The 15975-nt window shown below is 36.4% G+C and overlaps 1 protein-coding gene across 1 annotated transcript in view; it reads right to left on the bottom strand.

Annotated features, from left to right (window-relative positions):
• The window catches only part of FBN2 (fibrillin 2), a 262360-nt gene that overhangs the window by 99546 nt on the left and 146839 nt on the right, over positions 1-15975 (bottom strand). The window contains exons 10-16 of the mRNA XM_081054526.1: positions 14762-14995; positions 13659-13796; positions 9685-9804; positions 8642-8767; positions 7651-7773; positions 5843-5965; positions 429-581 (exon numbers count right to left, since the gene is read on the bottom strand). Of these exons, the coding sequence (XP_080910652.1) occupies positions 429-581; positions 5843-5965; positions 7651-7773; positions 8642-8767; positions 9685-9804; positions 13659-13796; positions 14762-14995 (1017 nt within the window). The remainder of the gene's footprint in view (positions 1-428; positions 582-5842; positions 5966-7650; positions 7774-8641; positions 8768-9684; positions 9805-13658; positions 13797-14761; positions 14996-15975) is intronic.

Raw genomic sequence — 15975 nt, 5'->3', positions numbered from 1 at the left:
GTGGACACCTTGGTTAACGTTGCTCAAGCAGTAGTTTGCTGTAACCAGAAGTGTCTGGACGCTGATGGTAATAACCACTTTGAGCATCTCTTGTAATTGCAGAAGTCAAACATGACTTGTATTCATCTTTCGTTATCAGTATATATTATTACAATTTTAATACAGTTTTTCTTTCTTAAAATGTGTATACATTTTTTGTGGGCACCCTCTGTATTTTTCTGTCCACCATGTGTTCTCTTTGTCTAGAGACCATAGGTAAATACAAGCCAAATCTCATTATAGGTCTCACATACCAACACACGTTTGGATTTACTTTCTTCAATTAAAAATAATGACAAAACAGTTCAGAGCCGATGTACTCTCTGGCCAAATATCTGTTATATTTCTAGATTCTTTCTCTGGGTGTGAAACTGGCCAGTGTTGAGTACCTGAATTTTTAGCAGGGCATGGCTGGCAAGGCTCTCCAAAACCATAGTCTGGATTGGCACAGCAGCATTCGGACTTGGTCACTGCACCTGGGAAGGGACGGACACACACTCCCTTCTTGATTCCACCATAGCATGTACTGCGCATGTGAGTATCTAAAGGACACAGATGAACAAGGACTTGAGGTAGTAACAGAAACAAAGAGATTTCAAAACTTTTTGAAGGCTTCTTTTAACCTAAGATTGGAAACTTCTAGAGGGCATCTGCCACTTTTTCTTTGTATCTTTCACATCTCATAGTGTTAGGAAATCAACAAACATTTGTTGAGTGAAGGAAAGAATGAATCCATATCAGCAACTCTTTTTTGTCCCCTCCAAACAGTTTTACGTGTTACACAAGCCTCTACTCTCCCACTTATCCTCACAGGCCTTTCATTGAACCAGGTAACTAGGTGTATTTCCACAGTTATAAACACCATTTTGAGCTCTAATCAATGGCTAGCCTCTACTCAAAATGACACTTATTATTATTTCTATTTTAGAAGTTCGCAGGAACAATGAAGTGCAGTGAAGTTAAACTACCTGAGATGACACAAAAATCCTTTTCAACCCCCATTTACTGTTCTGACTATATTTTCATCTCAGACCCTCAATAAATCCAGTTTTGAAAAATAGTAAGTACCACTATGTGTCCTTGTGCTACTTGTTTCACAGACCTCATCTTATGGAACATTCAGGTCAACAACTCCGTAGGACAGTGGTCATTATTCACATGTTACAGGTGAGGAAGGTCAAGTACATAAGTAGCTCCAAGCCCTACATAATCCACTGCCTGAGCTGGGATTCGAGGTCAGACTTGTGTCACCTCCAAAGCCCTTCTTCTTCCTACTATGTTATGCTACATCTCAAAGAATATCCCACTCAGTTTTCTCCCTCTAAATTCTCATAAAATATGCTACAACTTTATGAGACAATAAAGGAAGAAGTATAAAAAAACTCAGAACATCATAAAGGCCAGAGAAGCAGCACAGCTTTTAAGCAGTCTACTGACATGGAAATTCCAGCAAATAGCTAACCCTTATTATAAATATCTATAATTATTCACAACTTGTTAGAAATAATTTTATCTGTTTGTTATGCAAAGTGAGTCATCCAATGACTTCTTAGGATCTGGTAGTGTTTCTCATAAAAACAATGAGACTTATGGCTGCATTAAAACAATGAGATGTGTGAATGCTCAAATGAAAAGAGGGTAATGGATTTATTATCACCCCAACCACGTGGAGCAGATGTGTTGGCCCTTTCTACTGCTATGGCTGAATTTGACAGTCAGTTCTGACATATACATAAGTGTAAGACTCGATGCTAACCTAGGCAAATTCACACAAACACAACACAGTTCACGTTTCCAATACGAGTTTTGTGAGTTCTTCTGGAGTCACCAATTAGGTCAGAAAGTATCACAGAATGGTCAAAGTTACTTCTGTATTCATGATAAGAACATAAATAAGCCACACACAATTTTTAGGAGCAAGTCAATAAAAAGCCCATTTACTTGAAGAGTGAGACAGATTACACAGTGGTTTGTGTTACTGGTTAACAACACCAGAAAGGCCATGAAAAAGAAAGGAGTGTACCTTGTATGTAGGTTTTAGGGACATGAATTGTCCTGGGCTCTGATCCCTGCAGGATGACCTTACTTATTTAACATTTTCCTCATCCATCAAATAAAAGTAGGGTTTATATAATAAATGCAAACGTGTTTGTTAAGCATTAAGCAGAGTGCCTAGGACACAAAGTAAATACTCAAAAAATGGTGGCAACCTCATTTCTCTCTTCTTTCTTTAATGAAGACAGTCGACCTTTTCCTGTTCAAAGATCCCAGACTGGAACCCTAGTTCCTATTATACTCTTCAAATGTAACTAAGCTGCTGTTCACAGGTGGGCAGGGTAAGAGATGCCAAAGGCAGCAGCACACTCAGAACGTGCCCAGGTGGATACGTTGGCAGGGGATTGAACCTAAATGCCGAGCTGTATCTTTTCCACATGTTACCAAGTTTCCCCATGCTTTTCCTTTCTCGAAAAATGGAATTTTTAAAGGATTTTCTCAGGTAATTATTAGTCTATACACTATCGGTAAAGTATGTATGGACACAAATGCTCATTTTATTTTATTCTTCTTTCTTTGGTATCAACTTTATTGCTTAAAGCAGCAACTCTAAGACTAGGCCCTAGATGTTATACTGCTATTCGAATTTAATAAAGCAATCATCATTTTGGGCATTTGCTATGTGCCTGACATTATTCAAAACTTTACACAGTTCAATCTCATATTAACTTGTTTAATCCTCAAAACAAATAATGAGAAGAAGAGGCACAGAGAGGTAAGGTATCTTGCCCAAGGCCAAACAGCTAGTAAGTAGCAGTACTAGAATTAAAAAAAAGAAAATTAACCTTTCAACTGACAGAAATGTCAAAGAGTGTGCATAAAGATGCTGGCACATTCTTAAGATAATGTAAAAAAAATTTTTTTGCTGAAATCCCATGGTGCTAAATATCAAATAAAAAGGTGAATTTGGAGACTCCATCCTGAAGGGGGTAGATATGGAAAATTAATTACCTGGTCGTTAAACTCCTCCCAAAATCAGGTACATACTGGAAAATAGCTTCAGACAGTGTCCATTAAGAGAGGGTTTTTTTGAAAAGGAATTTTTTTTTTTTTTTTTTTTTTGGCAAGAGCTATGTTATGACTTGGAGGTACTTCCCTCCTCACCTCTGAAGTCTTTGAAGAGCTCTGTAGCCACCTCTGCCTGGGATACTCCACAGGCAAAGGAGTATCCTACTGTAGGAGCAAAGCTGGGAGGTGAGATCGAACTCTATTCCCACGGTAAACAGGGCAGAGGATGGGCATGTCCTATGCACTGGACACGGGCCATATCCCGAGGGTCCTAAAATGACAATGTGGGGGATGATGAGAAGAGAGCGGCAGCTGTTCTGTCCGAAGTGGACTGCTGAAAGACCAAAGATTGGGTGAGGAGCGGCCTCCAGGAGACAACTATAGAGTCTGCATCTCAGGAAGGGCAACTGAATGTCTCTGAAGTCCCAGGAGCCGCCCACGAGGAAGATGCTGGCCCTGAGTACCTACGAAGCCCAGAAATCTGGACGCTGTTCTAGGACAATATCAGTGCTTCTGCCCTCTCCCTTCTCCTCCTGCATCTGACCCCGGTGGAGTCAGAAAACTTGCTCATGAAGGTCTGAGCTCGGGAGGGAAGTTGTAACTTCACATCAAGTTCAGAATATTAATTATTATATGGTAACGGACATTCTGATTTCTAAATCAGATTATTTTCATTACATAAAGTAGTCATATAATTTTTTTGTTACCTAAAAATAGTGAAGTTATAGCGTAGCCTGCGTTTTCTTCCTTACTTTTATTGGATAAACTGCTGCTCCTATTGAATATACGTAAAGGTAAAGTTTAAAAGGATGGGAGAGAGCAAAATAGAATTGCCTTTTGTTTATACCCTGCGTGTGAGTCATGCTTTTTCAACATACTAGCCACAATAACAGCTCAATTTTCTGAAAATAAAAATCCACATCTCAGTATCTAGGGAAACAAAAATGAATCAACAGAAAGAAATCTAAAATTAAACTGCTAACCCCAATAATAATTCATCCTAGTGATTCATTTCTAATTTCAACAATCAGTGGATCTCAAAAGCATCACCAAAGGCATGAAGAAATCACATCTGGCATGACAACAGTAATATGTAATTTTATGCACAGAACAAATGACGTTTTTATTAAAACGTTTAAGTGACCACAATTGTGAATACCTAGAGAGGACTTTCCAACAATTTCTGCTGCCTTTTCTGTATATGAACAAGAGAATGAATTTTTGTGTTTGAATACTGAATTCCTAACAACTATCCATATGTTGGCTGCTTAAAATAAAAACAATTGCTCCCTCCCAAACTGCTTTTGTACTCATTGTTAATTTCAACAGAAATATATAACTAAGGAAAAAAGCAATTCAATGTATTGAAGCAACTGAAAATATTTTTGCTCTCTAAGCAGGAGGGAAGCTACGTTCTTCTACTTGTTGTATTTGAAGTATTTCCGAACCAAGGGCTGACAATCTTGTAAGCTGAAATAAATCTTAGATTGGAGAGAGTGGATGAACTTAAGTGGACAGATTATTTCCATCTGCTGTGCTTCTTTTTTCCCCCCTTCACAATCCAAATGTTTTGATTCCCATAGGTAAAAGTATTATCAGCTATATCTAAGAAAGAATTTTGTTTCTCTCAAATGTACTTTAAAACCAATGAGTATGCCTGCCTGCCTTTTAGTGAATAACCTGAAAAATAGAGTACACAACGGCTAATGCACCCTAGAGGTCTCGTGAAAACGCTTTGGGGGGAAAAATGGCATTAAATGTATTTTTAAAACTAACTCACTCTGCTATTGTTATCGTTAGCACATATTAGCTGGGTTTAGAAATGCCAATGACATTTTTGTTTTGCCTGCTTCTTTAAAGCTGATGACTGTTAACTCTGGTTGATTTTCATGGAATCCATCTGACAAAAGTATACAAAAAAGTTCTGAAGGGCTTAGAATAAAATAAAATTCTTTCTCATACTCTTCCCTTGTCTCTCTACTTAGTTGCACGGTGATGAAGAATAACTACATAAACACATTTGTAACTTTTAATGGTAAGTGCAAGTTCTATGGTATGTTATTTACATTTTAAATTTTGTTTGGGTAAAAACAAGAGTTTACTTAAATATAACTATAATCCCCATTTCTTGTATTATTTGTTATTAATTACAAAATCTAAATCCACTATATTTAGAACCTCAGTTATCTAACATTCTCAAGGATGCTAGATTACGGACATTGTTTTTTTTTCTTTAGCATTTTTCACTTGCCTTTCCTCAGAGCCTTCTGAAGGGAGCTGGCTGGGTTCTCCATTTTTCTTAAAACTGCTTTATTGAAATAGGATTCATGTACCATAAAATTGAAAAGTGTACAATTCAATACTGTTTAGCATATTCACAGATATGTACAACCATCACTACAGCTGATTTTAGAACATTTCATCACCTCAAAATACTCTTTAGCTATCACCCTTTTTGCCTGCCACCCCCACCCTTTCTGCTCTAAGCAACCACTAACTTCCTTTGTCTCTATAGATTTGGCTATTATGGACGTTTCTTATGAATGGAATCATATACTGTGTGGTCTTTTTTAACTGGTTTATTTCACTTCATATAATGTTTTCAAGGTTCATCCTTATTTTCCCATGTATCAGTACTTTATTCATTTTTATAGCTGAATAGATCCATGCAATGGATCTATTTCTGCCCCCTTTTCAGGATCATTTGGACACTGGGGCCAATATAGAACGTTGCACTTACCGACACACACACGTCCATCCACGCCCACAGCCAGGCCTGGGGGACAGTCACAACGGAAAGACCCTTCATTGTTGATACAATGCCCGTTCATGCAGATTCCTGGGGTCTGGCACTCGTCAACATCTGCCAAGAGGGGAACACAAGCCAGGTCATAACTGGGTAAATTTATTTTTACCCGTTGCCACTACTATAGACTTTCAACCTTTCATCTTTAATTTTATAGTTTGGAGAAGAACACATAGATGCAATAACAAATATTATACTTAAATGCAACTCTTTGAAACGCATTTTCAAAAAGACTAAGTGAAAGTTGCCTCACTTTATCCATTGGGGAAAAAAACCTTACATACTCATTCTTCACTATTTATTTGGCAACCCTGTTTAATATTAAGAGATTAAATATCAAATTAGTAAAGTGAAACAAATTGTTAAAAGTGAGGTAAACTTTTGTAATTACCCATTATTTTCACACACACAATTCTAATTACGATGGATGTTGTTTTGATATTAATTTGATCAGTTCATAATAACAAAATAGTTTGGGGTATCTCTTCTAATTTTCAATCTGTTTCAATTTATGAAAGGTAACCCAACATTAAATGACTCCCCCAAATGATGAAACAGCCTTCAAAACACAAGGCTGCCAAATCATAAACATTTCAGGACTCAGGATTGTAACATATATAATAAAAAAAATTGATAAAAAATAGTTTCAACAAAGCAGAAACTGGTGAGATCTAGGTCATCTTTTTATGTGTATTTTAGTTTCTTAAGAAATGCTGAAATAAGTTACATGTTGTAATGTAATGCTATACACTGGAACATAATGTTAATCTCACATCCTGTATGACATTCAAGTCAGCTAACCTTGAGATGACATCCCAGTCATGAGTTCAATCAGCAAAGCTACAATAGCTCTATTTAATCCTGTCCTCCCCTTTCTTCAATAGTCAAGAGACTATTCTGAATTTTTCATTCAGAAACATGAGAATCAGTATTGATTTTTTTCTCTCTAACGTCCCTGGAATTTCACTGAAATTATAGGGATTAGTTATGAGTCTTATTTGGTATCCAGATAAATTTGTGCAATTGAAGGCAGAAAGCATACATGGAGTTAATTTTGTCTAAAAGGGAAAAACTGAAACAAAAAACACACACAAAAAACGTGTTTTTAACTAGGACCTGCAAAATTTGTTCCATCTTACTAAATTGCAGTTGTGAGTATACACATAAGATAGATTTATTTATTTCCAAGAGGCATATCTTTTACTTACTAAAGTTATCACTAGAGCTTGGTCTTCAAAATGGCTTTCTGAACAAAACAACTGATAGGAGTATTTAAATTATTTCTTCACTAAATCAATGGAAGATTTTTAGATAATGATCTGCAGATTAGCTTTATGGAAAAGATGTAATACAAAACCAGTAATAAACGACAGTGGAAACTTTAGTTCCGAGAACACATAGAAATGAAAACCTTTCAAGATTTTTCTCTTCCTCCTTTTTTTATTCTGGCAAGGGTTAGAGAGAACTTATTTCTCCATTGTCGCTTTCAGACTTGCTAGAACCGACCTGTCAGTCCCTTAATTTTTCCTACTTCATTATTATTTTTGTAAAGATATTACTGTTCCCTAGACCACAATGTGTGTTTTTCTAGGAAGCTTTAGACACCTGCCTTACTGAATTAGAAAGGGATGTGGATAATATGAAATCCACATGAAGAAGCTGAAGTAACTCTTGCATGATTCATTCAAGTGAAAAAGATGGTTTCAATCGCGGTTCCCTTCCTATCTCAAAGCCACACATACCAGTGCAGTAACGGCCATTTGGAGCCAAGACAAATCCTGGTTTGCAGATGCACTTGAAGCTGCCATCTTCGTTAATACACATCCCATTCAAACACATGTTGGTAGTTGTACATTCGTCATGATCTGCGGGAGGAGAGAGAGGAACTCGCACCACTGGCCTTTAGGGAATCAGTTTCCTTTCCTTCCACAAACAATCGCCAGGCAAATTCCACTACACAAATGAGCCATGTGCTCACGGATTTTTTTTTTTTTTTTTAAATATGAGTGCCAACTGAGTGAGAGCAAACAGTGTGGAGAATGTGAAGGGCCTTTAGGATAAGGGACATAAAGACAAAGAGTTAAGTAAATTTTGGGCTTTAGTGGCTATTAAAACCACATGAGCAGCATTTTATGTTGATGACCAAAAAGCTGTTATGATTTCAGGGGGTGTTTCTTTTGCAAGGGAGAATAAAGCAACGACAAACCTCATTGCGAGTAAAATGATCTGGATTTTCATCAGTGGGTGGAATACATGCTGCTGTGTGAATAAAATATTTCTGTAGGGTAATGGTATCTGCTGCCCTGCTAGACATCACCGGGAACACAAATTTAGAGATTTCATTATTGCATACGCCAAACATTTTTATATTTCCCCAGGCTGGGGGTGGGGGAGACCTTTACTCTTATCAGTGTTGTAACACCAACATGTGAAATACAGTACATACTACTAATAATAAATATCACAAAGAATAACAGCTACTTACAATCAAACATATACTACTCAGGAAATATCCAGAAGTAGTGAAGTATTCATTGTTTATAACATTGTCAAAAAAAATCTGTCCTTTCACTTTAACAGTCTTATGTTAAATGCATTTGTATTTTCCCTAAGTCACCTGAAGAATTCTCACATATGTGTTTTGTGAGCTTTCATGGAAACAGTATACATGGTTCTAAATAAAAATGTATATCCTTTAAAAATCTTTTGCAAGGGAACAGGCGATTTCCATACCAACACAGTTTTTTCCATCTGTAGTTAATTCAAAGCCGGCATTGCAAATGCACTGGAAACTTCCATCTGTGTTTACACATCGACCGTTTTTACAAAGAACCCCATTCTGGATGCACTCATCAATATCTGGGAAGATTAGGAATGGCCAAGCATTACTCTTTTACAATAATTATAGACAAAAACAGTAAGATAATAAATTTAATTTTAAATATCCAGTTTATTTATACCAGATTGAATTGCTTCTTTAGCAAAGTTTCTACCTCTCACCCGCTTTTTTTTTTTTTTTTCTTTTCCTGGATAGGTAGGTATATGGCCCCGACTTATTGTAGCTAAAGAGGGAAAGACAGAGAAATGAAATGGGGTGTGCAGTGACCCTAACAGAGGGCAGGTAGTGCCACTGGGATTAGGGGTGGATCTGTTTTTGACACAATGGTGGAAGACCTTAAAAGTCAGGGCAAAGAGTAAGAGTAAAGTAACTACAGATATCTGGATTAAGAGGAACATCATGAAAACTGCTGGAGTAAGCTGGTTCAAGCAACTACCTGTGAATGAATAGGAAATGAAAAAGAAGACAAGCAGAGTCATCTCCTAAAAGAATTCTGAGATGAATCAGCAGTGAGGTAGAGAGTTTGGATGATGGGTGGGTATAGCAATGAAAACATAAAGACCGGGCATAATTTGATGTTGGACTGTGTGTGAGGATCAAAGAAAACAGTGGATGAAAAGGACTGTAAATATTAAGCGCCGTTAATCAGAGAGCAGCAGTGCTACTAATGTGACTTGGAGAAAGAAAGCTGTGATCTCGGGAAGGAAGATAAATGGAATTTTTGTGAAGCCAGATACCATGTTGCCTGGGTTATATATGCAAATAATGTTTACGTACAAAGGGGACACTTCTGAGGGTAGTATAAAATAAATCAGCAATAACATAACAGCACTTATTTCATTCCATGTCTTATTTTAATAAATTTACTTTTAACCTCAACAGCCTGGGTTGCTGTATTTCATGGAACATTTTCCTACGTGAAAGCAAACTAACTTACCAATGCATGCCTGCTTGGTAGGAGTCCTCTGGAACCCAGCATGACATTTACAATAATAGGATCCAGGTGTGTTAACACAATCTCCATTAGTGCAGGGATTTGATGTGCATTCATCAACATCTGTGAGCAGCAAAAGAAACCATTACAGACTTCACTCCGTTCCTAGAAATGTTTGTTTAAAGTACATTTAGGCCTCCCAAATTTGAGAGGCCAGTCAGTGGTAATAGTCTAAATAGCAGAGTATTTATAAATGAATGAACATTCCTTTCTTCAAATACAGAGGCCAGTCTGGAGATTTACAAAAATTCTGCCTATTGGAGAGTACAAGGGAATTTGCTTTAATCAAGAAATAATGATTTTTCAATTTGAATAATGCACAATGATTAAAAGCACGGGCTCTTTAAAGACACTGCCATGAGTTCCAATAGGCTATCACACTTATTATCTTTAGTAGTCTGGGCAAGAGAATAGCCTCACTAAGGCTTGGTACAGTGTTAGAAGAGCAATTGAAGATTTTTCAAAATATATGTTTATATGACACATTGTCACTTGTAATAGTTTTAATGAAAGAGATTGACAGAATTTCTTTGTTACAATTTTTGGGAACTCAACTATATACTTAACGATATATGCATGCATTGAACCTCATGTAATATTTTGAAGTAACAAACACGGTGGAGTAGAAAACGAAAATTAATTAAAACAAAGCCTATTGGGTTCAGTAGCTTCAGGTTTCTTTAGGATCTTAAAATTGGCTCAGGAATTTTTTGCATAAAACCAAGTTGTATGCAAGTACTAGTTCTGATCCTAAATGTGAGAAACATCCCTGCTTTTCATTCAAGACCTCTTAAGGTTTGATTGAATGCAAACCCATCGCAGAGTTCAGAAACTGCAGGACCAAATGGCAGACTGAACAGTTTGGCCTTGTCAACTCCCAGAGAAATCACGTGCGTCAGTGTTAGAAAAAGTCATTCATCTCTCTCAGCAATGCCCCCCTAAATATTATTTTGAATGCTGGCAAATTAAAAACCTGGCTGGCTGGTGAAGGCATAATGATGTGCCATTTCATATACATGTAGAAGTCATTAACATATCAATTTCAGCTAAACTGGAAAGCACAATAATTAAAATCAATTCACAGGTTTACCATTTTAATAAACAGATTACTCTTTTCACAGATGTTCTTAAAATAGGAACTTTATCAAACTCACCAACCTCAATTATATAAACACTCAGACTGAAAGCAATTAAGCTCTTTCTGGTAAAGGAGGAGAAAAAAAAATCCCATAGCAAATAAAATAAAAACAGCAAAGAATAACAAGGTTAAATGCTTTTTCAATTCATCCAAAGACACCTTCACCGCCCTGCCCCGTAAGACCCACTTACATTTCAACTTTGGTTGATTACACCAATTCTACTGAGCCAAAGGAATGTAGCAAAATGAGAAAAGAGAGAGAGTTTTGAGCGTTAGCAACATATAAAATGTAATTAAGGTACTTTCCAATTCAAAATATCACCAAATAGAATGATGTGAATGGAGTTAAAAACACTGCTAACAACAGTTTGACTGACACTGACAGTAAAGGAGTCACAGAAATTCATTTTAGAGAATTCTCAGTAAAAAGAAAGAAAAATGTGATGAGTAAATGTAACTATTTTCAGGCCTCAGGAGTAACTCATACTAGCAAAATTGACCCAATTCTATTTTCCTTGTCTTGGATCCTTTAATATAGTCGTTGCCTTTCAAGTTACACCCCTTCCTAGGTATCTAACAGAAGTTCCCAAACAGCACAGGCAGTTTGCTATTCCTCAAAACGCAGGTACAATTAAAATAGTTACCACTTTATCTTGGGCTTATATCCTCTTAACTTTTTCTGATATCCCAACTTGTTTATAAACTCAAATTGACTAGAAGTTGACACTAGAAAGAGTAGAGGCTGAAAAATATTAAAAACTTATTTCCTGAAAGTATGCCCCAATATTAATCTTTGTCTCTATGAATTACAATAGAAAGATTAACTGCCCAGGGTTAAATGCAGGGCTGGGTGATGAGATCAAACTAGAATGGAACCGTTTGTAATAATGTTCGGGTGAAACGCAAAAGTTTGAGATTTATATCAACACATTAACTGTGCAGAGAATCTCAACACTACATTAGACAGAGTTCATACAAAGGGTGGTAGGAGCCCTTCTCACCTGGGTTCCAGGAATAGTAAGAACCTTGAGACATCCATTTTATATGATTACTCATATCCTAGAGTTGTACTAACTGTGTATCACCCTTGGGAGAACTGAAAAAAAAAACAGTCACTGAAATCACTTTCTGCAGGGCTTACCTCTCTAGAGGAAGCCCGGTTGAGAAGGCTGAGTTGGCAGCCTGACTACAGAAAGAAGTGCTGATCCTTAAGGACTGTTTATCTTTATTTATCAATGGTTCACAAACTACCCCGGAGTAGAGGTGCTTTACTAGCTAGAATAATGTGCACCTTGGCGCTAATATGGAGTAAATGTGGTTTCTGACTAATTTACAGAAAATATTTAACTTCTGGCCTACTTCTACTTGTTGGTTAGTGAATCATGCAGTGACACATGAAGGACAAATATTAATAGCAAGACAAAACTAATCAAATTTCAGTTTGGTAGACTGTAACTGTGTAAGGGGATACTTTATATATTGTATTGTATACTTATAATCATGTCTTCTGGTGGTAAAATAATTTTCAAGTTATTTAATAAGAATAAATATATCACTATTTCATGGTGCTCCAAAAATAACTGCCTGGTCTACGTATCACTTAAACAAGCATCAGTAGTATCAGCTGAGACAGGGCTACTGTATATAATTATAGAATGTACTAAGTCTGAATGGCACCTTCTACAGTTGTGCAGTGCAAAACCTGTGCAACTGTACATAAGGGATCCTGAGCTAAATCTTATTTAATCATTCTGATCTTGTAGCTCCATACATGGTTTAGAATGATAGTTTTTCCAAAATATCATTATTTGGCTCACATTTTCCTTCATAATCATAGTGCACTTAGACTTTTTTTAGTTTAACTTGGCAAAATTCTAATACTAACTCTCTGTTCTTGGCATCCCCTCTGTATTTTATAACAGAACACCTGACCCCAAATCTTGTATTTAGGGTTATGCTTATTATAAAACACATACATAATCATTTGCTAATATGATGAATAAATGAATAACCTCAAAATGGTTCAATTGTTATAGTCCTAAAACTATCTTAATAGAGCTTCAGAACTCTCAATATGAAATCCAATAGATTTTTCTTCCTCAGTGTGTTTGATTTTTCTGCCACATTTAACACTTGTCACTACTTTTCTCTTGAAAGTGTACCCTTGTCCAGCTTCAGTTATATAATACTGGATTGTTTTTCTGTGTCTCCAGCAGTATTACTAAATTTTCTTTATGGACCTATGTTGCTATTCCACAGGTTTTCAGCTGCAGTACTACTGTTATCTTTTCATTCTTTCTGTCCAGTCTTGGTGACAGTATTCACCCTCCTGGTTCTAACAGCCACCTGTATGTGATTGACCTGTAACTCTCCCTGAACATTCCGCTCAGCTTTAGATCTCTATAATGAAACGTCCTAGGCAACCTAAACCTCAACATGTCCAAAAGAAACTCATCAACTATTCCCTCCCAAGTGGCACCCTCTTCTGCATGTTAATGACACCACCACATAGCCAGTGTTGTTCAGCTAGGAAGGAAAGGAAAGGAGAGGCCGAGACAGAAATCACCACACTTAGGAGGTGAAAGGATGGGGTATTCCTGAAGTGGCTTAGCTCGGCACACTGTTACAGGAGAAAATGGAAGACCACGCACACAGGAGAGGCAGCTTGGAAATTCGCTTTACTTCAAATGGCATTTTAAAACTCATATTCAGTCCAATTTCTTCCTGTAGTCTAAAAGCTATCAAAACATGGAGAAGGATTAAAGAATCACGAGCTTACCTATGCAATCTCCATTTGCATCTTGCTTATAGCCCATGTTGCATTCACATCGGTAGCTCGAGACAGTAGGTATGCAGCGTCCGTTTAAACAGAGATTAGCGTGGTGCTTACAGATATCTATTGTCTGGTTCAGAATAGCTATGGAAAATCAAAACACAAGTGTTATTTCATCATTACAACATGAATTACGTTTCTTCGAGTTGACTTTTAAAAGGATGCTTACTAGTACATTAATTAGGTATGTATATCAAAAGCTCACATAGAATAATATAATATACAATAATATTTTAAAATTCATTGTTGAAGATATAAAACTATTCTTGAGACACACGGTTGTTACTTGCATTTGTCAAGTTATGCATCTGGAGACTTTGCTCCTAATAATGCCTTTTAAAATGTTCAGGAATGTTCTACTGTACATTTGAATGCTTTCCATTTCTTTTTTTGTAACTGTGCTGAATTTCAGATATAGTCAATAGGCAACATGCCAAAAAGAATAAACATAACACTATAGGACATCATTAAATATTATTAGCAAGAGCAGTTATTTTAAAAAGAATGAACTTAAATGTCAAGTACACCAATGCCAATTCTGGCCTGAAGCCCACAGCTCTCCATTTCTTAAGTTATTCAACAAAAAAGGGTGAGGAAAATAAAGATATTTCATTATAATATTTGGATAGGCACAGAGCAAGACTTATTCAGTTTATCTCAGCTGAGAAATGGTTCTGGAAATCATTCCAGGGGTGTATCAGCCGGGCAGCTGCAAAGGGCCAAATGAAATACACTGAACCAAAAACGTGCCCTTGAATGGCGTCATCTGGATTTGACCATTGCTGTGCTCTCTTCTCTATAAGCAAAGAAAGCCTGGGTTACTCATTCTTTTCTCCAATTTGGAAAGTTTATGGAACAGGAAGATAATATTTTCCTAAGAATTTTCTATGACTACATTATATTTTAGACGCTAAAATAAGTTTTTACACACACACACACACACACACACACGCACACCCACATACCCCTTTTGGAGAAAAAAATGTTAGCAATTATAATATCATTTAAGGCAGAAAACGAAAGCGTTTACACAAGAAGTAAATACTCACTTAGCCCAGTGATGATGGGTCCCTGTCCCCCGGCCCCTACGCCCGCTCCCCCAACGCCAGGAGAAAAGCCATTGCTTCCGGGGATGGGGATAAAGCCTGTCCCTCCTGGGCCATAACCATTGCCATTGCCACTTGGGGCAAAGCCATTCCCCCCAGTGCCTCCAGGTCTGGAACCAGCACTCCCTGGAATCCCTCCTATTGGAAGTCCATCCATGCAAAGCCTGCGGTATTCCTCTACAAGAAAAGAAAGTTCAGTGAAACACAAATGGATATCTTTCTGCAAAATAAAAGCAATCTTTTTACTGTAATGATCATTTTGGCTTATCTATACCACACGATATGAATAAGTAGGGTATTATCTTAATAAATGTTTTCAATGCTAGCAGTAGCAGGAAAAGGTATAGCTGTTTCAGAAAAAAATTATAACCTATATGCCATATTTTAACTGAGTTGCATAACCAAAGAATCATTTATATGACCATTTTGATTTCACGCCCCTTAGTGCAACTCATAAAATTCCAGATATAACTATGAATACAAAAAAATTTACTTGAATGGATGAATATTAATACTTTAAGTACTTCATTCTGCATATTTGATTTTACTTGAAATTTCATAAGGAATGTACATTTCCTATTACTTCTCATTAAAGGATTAATAGGGCTTCAGAATATTTTTTCTAACATAGATTTTTAACAGAAGATGGTATTTAATAAGGTTTTAAATCTGCTCCTTATTTGTCCAAGTATCAAAGTTGAGAGAAAAGAAGAAAGAATATAGTGATTGCCTCATTTCCTTAACTGTTGTCAGAATTAGAAAACTATATCAGAAGAAATGAAAATTATTTAACTCAAGTAATTGTTTCAGTATTAATCTTATTATTACATATTACTAGTAGAACTATGACTTTCCATAATTATATACTATGCATTAACTCTGCTTTAAAAATTTTTTTTCTAGTTGTTTTTGATATTTTATAGCTTAAATAGTTTGAAAGAACGTGCCTTAATTTTTTCCTCCATAACAGTACATATAGGTACATATCTTTGCAAGCATATTTCAAAAACTTTAATTATTTTTATAATAATAATTTAATACGAAGATGTATAATAAAATACATTGATATGCCCCTATGTGATAAACATTAATCGTACTTAACGATTCACATTATATTAACAAGAGGAGCTACTTTTCATTCATCCTAATTTTCTGAT

This window comes from Rhinolophus hipposideros (genome assembly GCF_964194185.1).
Source record: "Rhinolophus hipposideros genome assembly, chromosome: 7".
NCBI lineage: Eukaryota > Metazoa > Chordata > Mammalia > Chiroptera > Rhinolophidae > Rhinolophus > Rhinolophus hipposideros.
The sequence above is the reverse complement of the archived record's forward strand: the minus strand, read 5'-3'. Positions and strand labels throughout refer to the sequence as shown.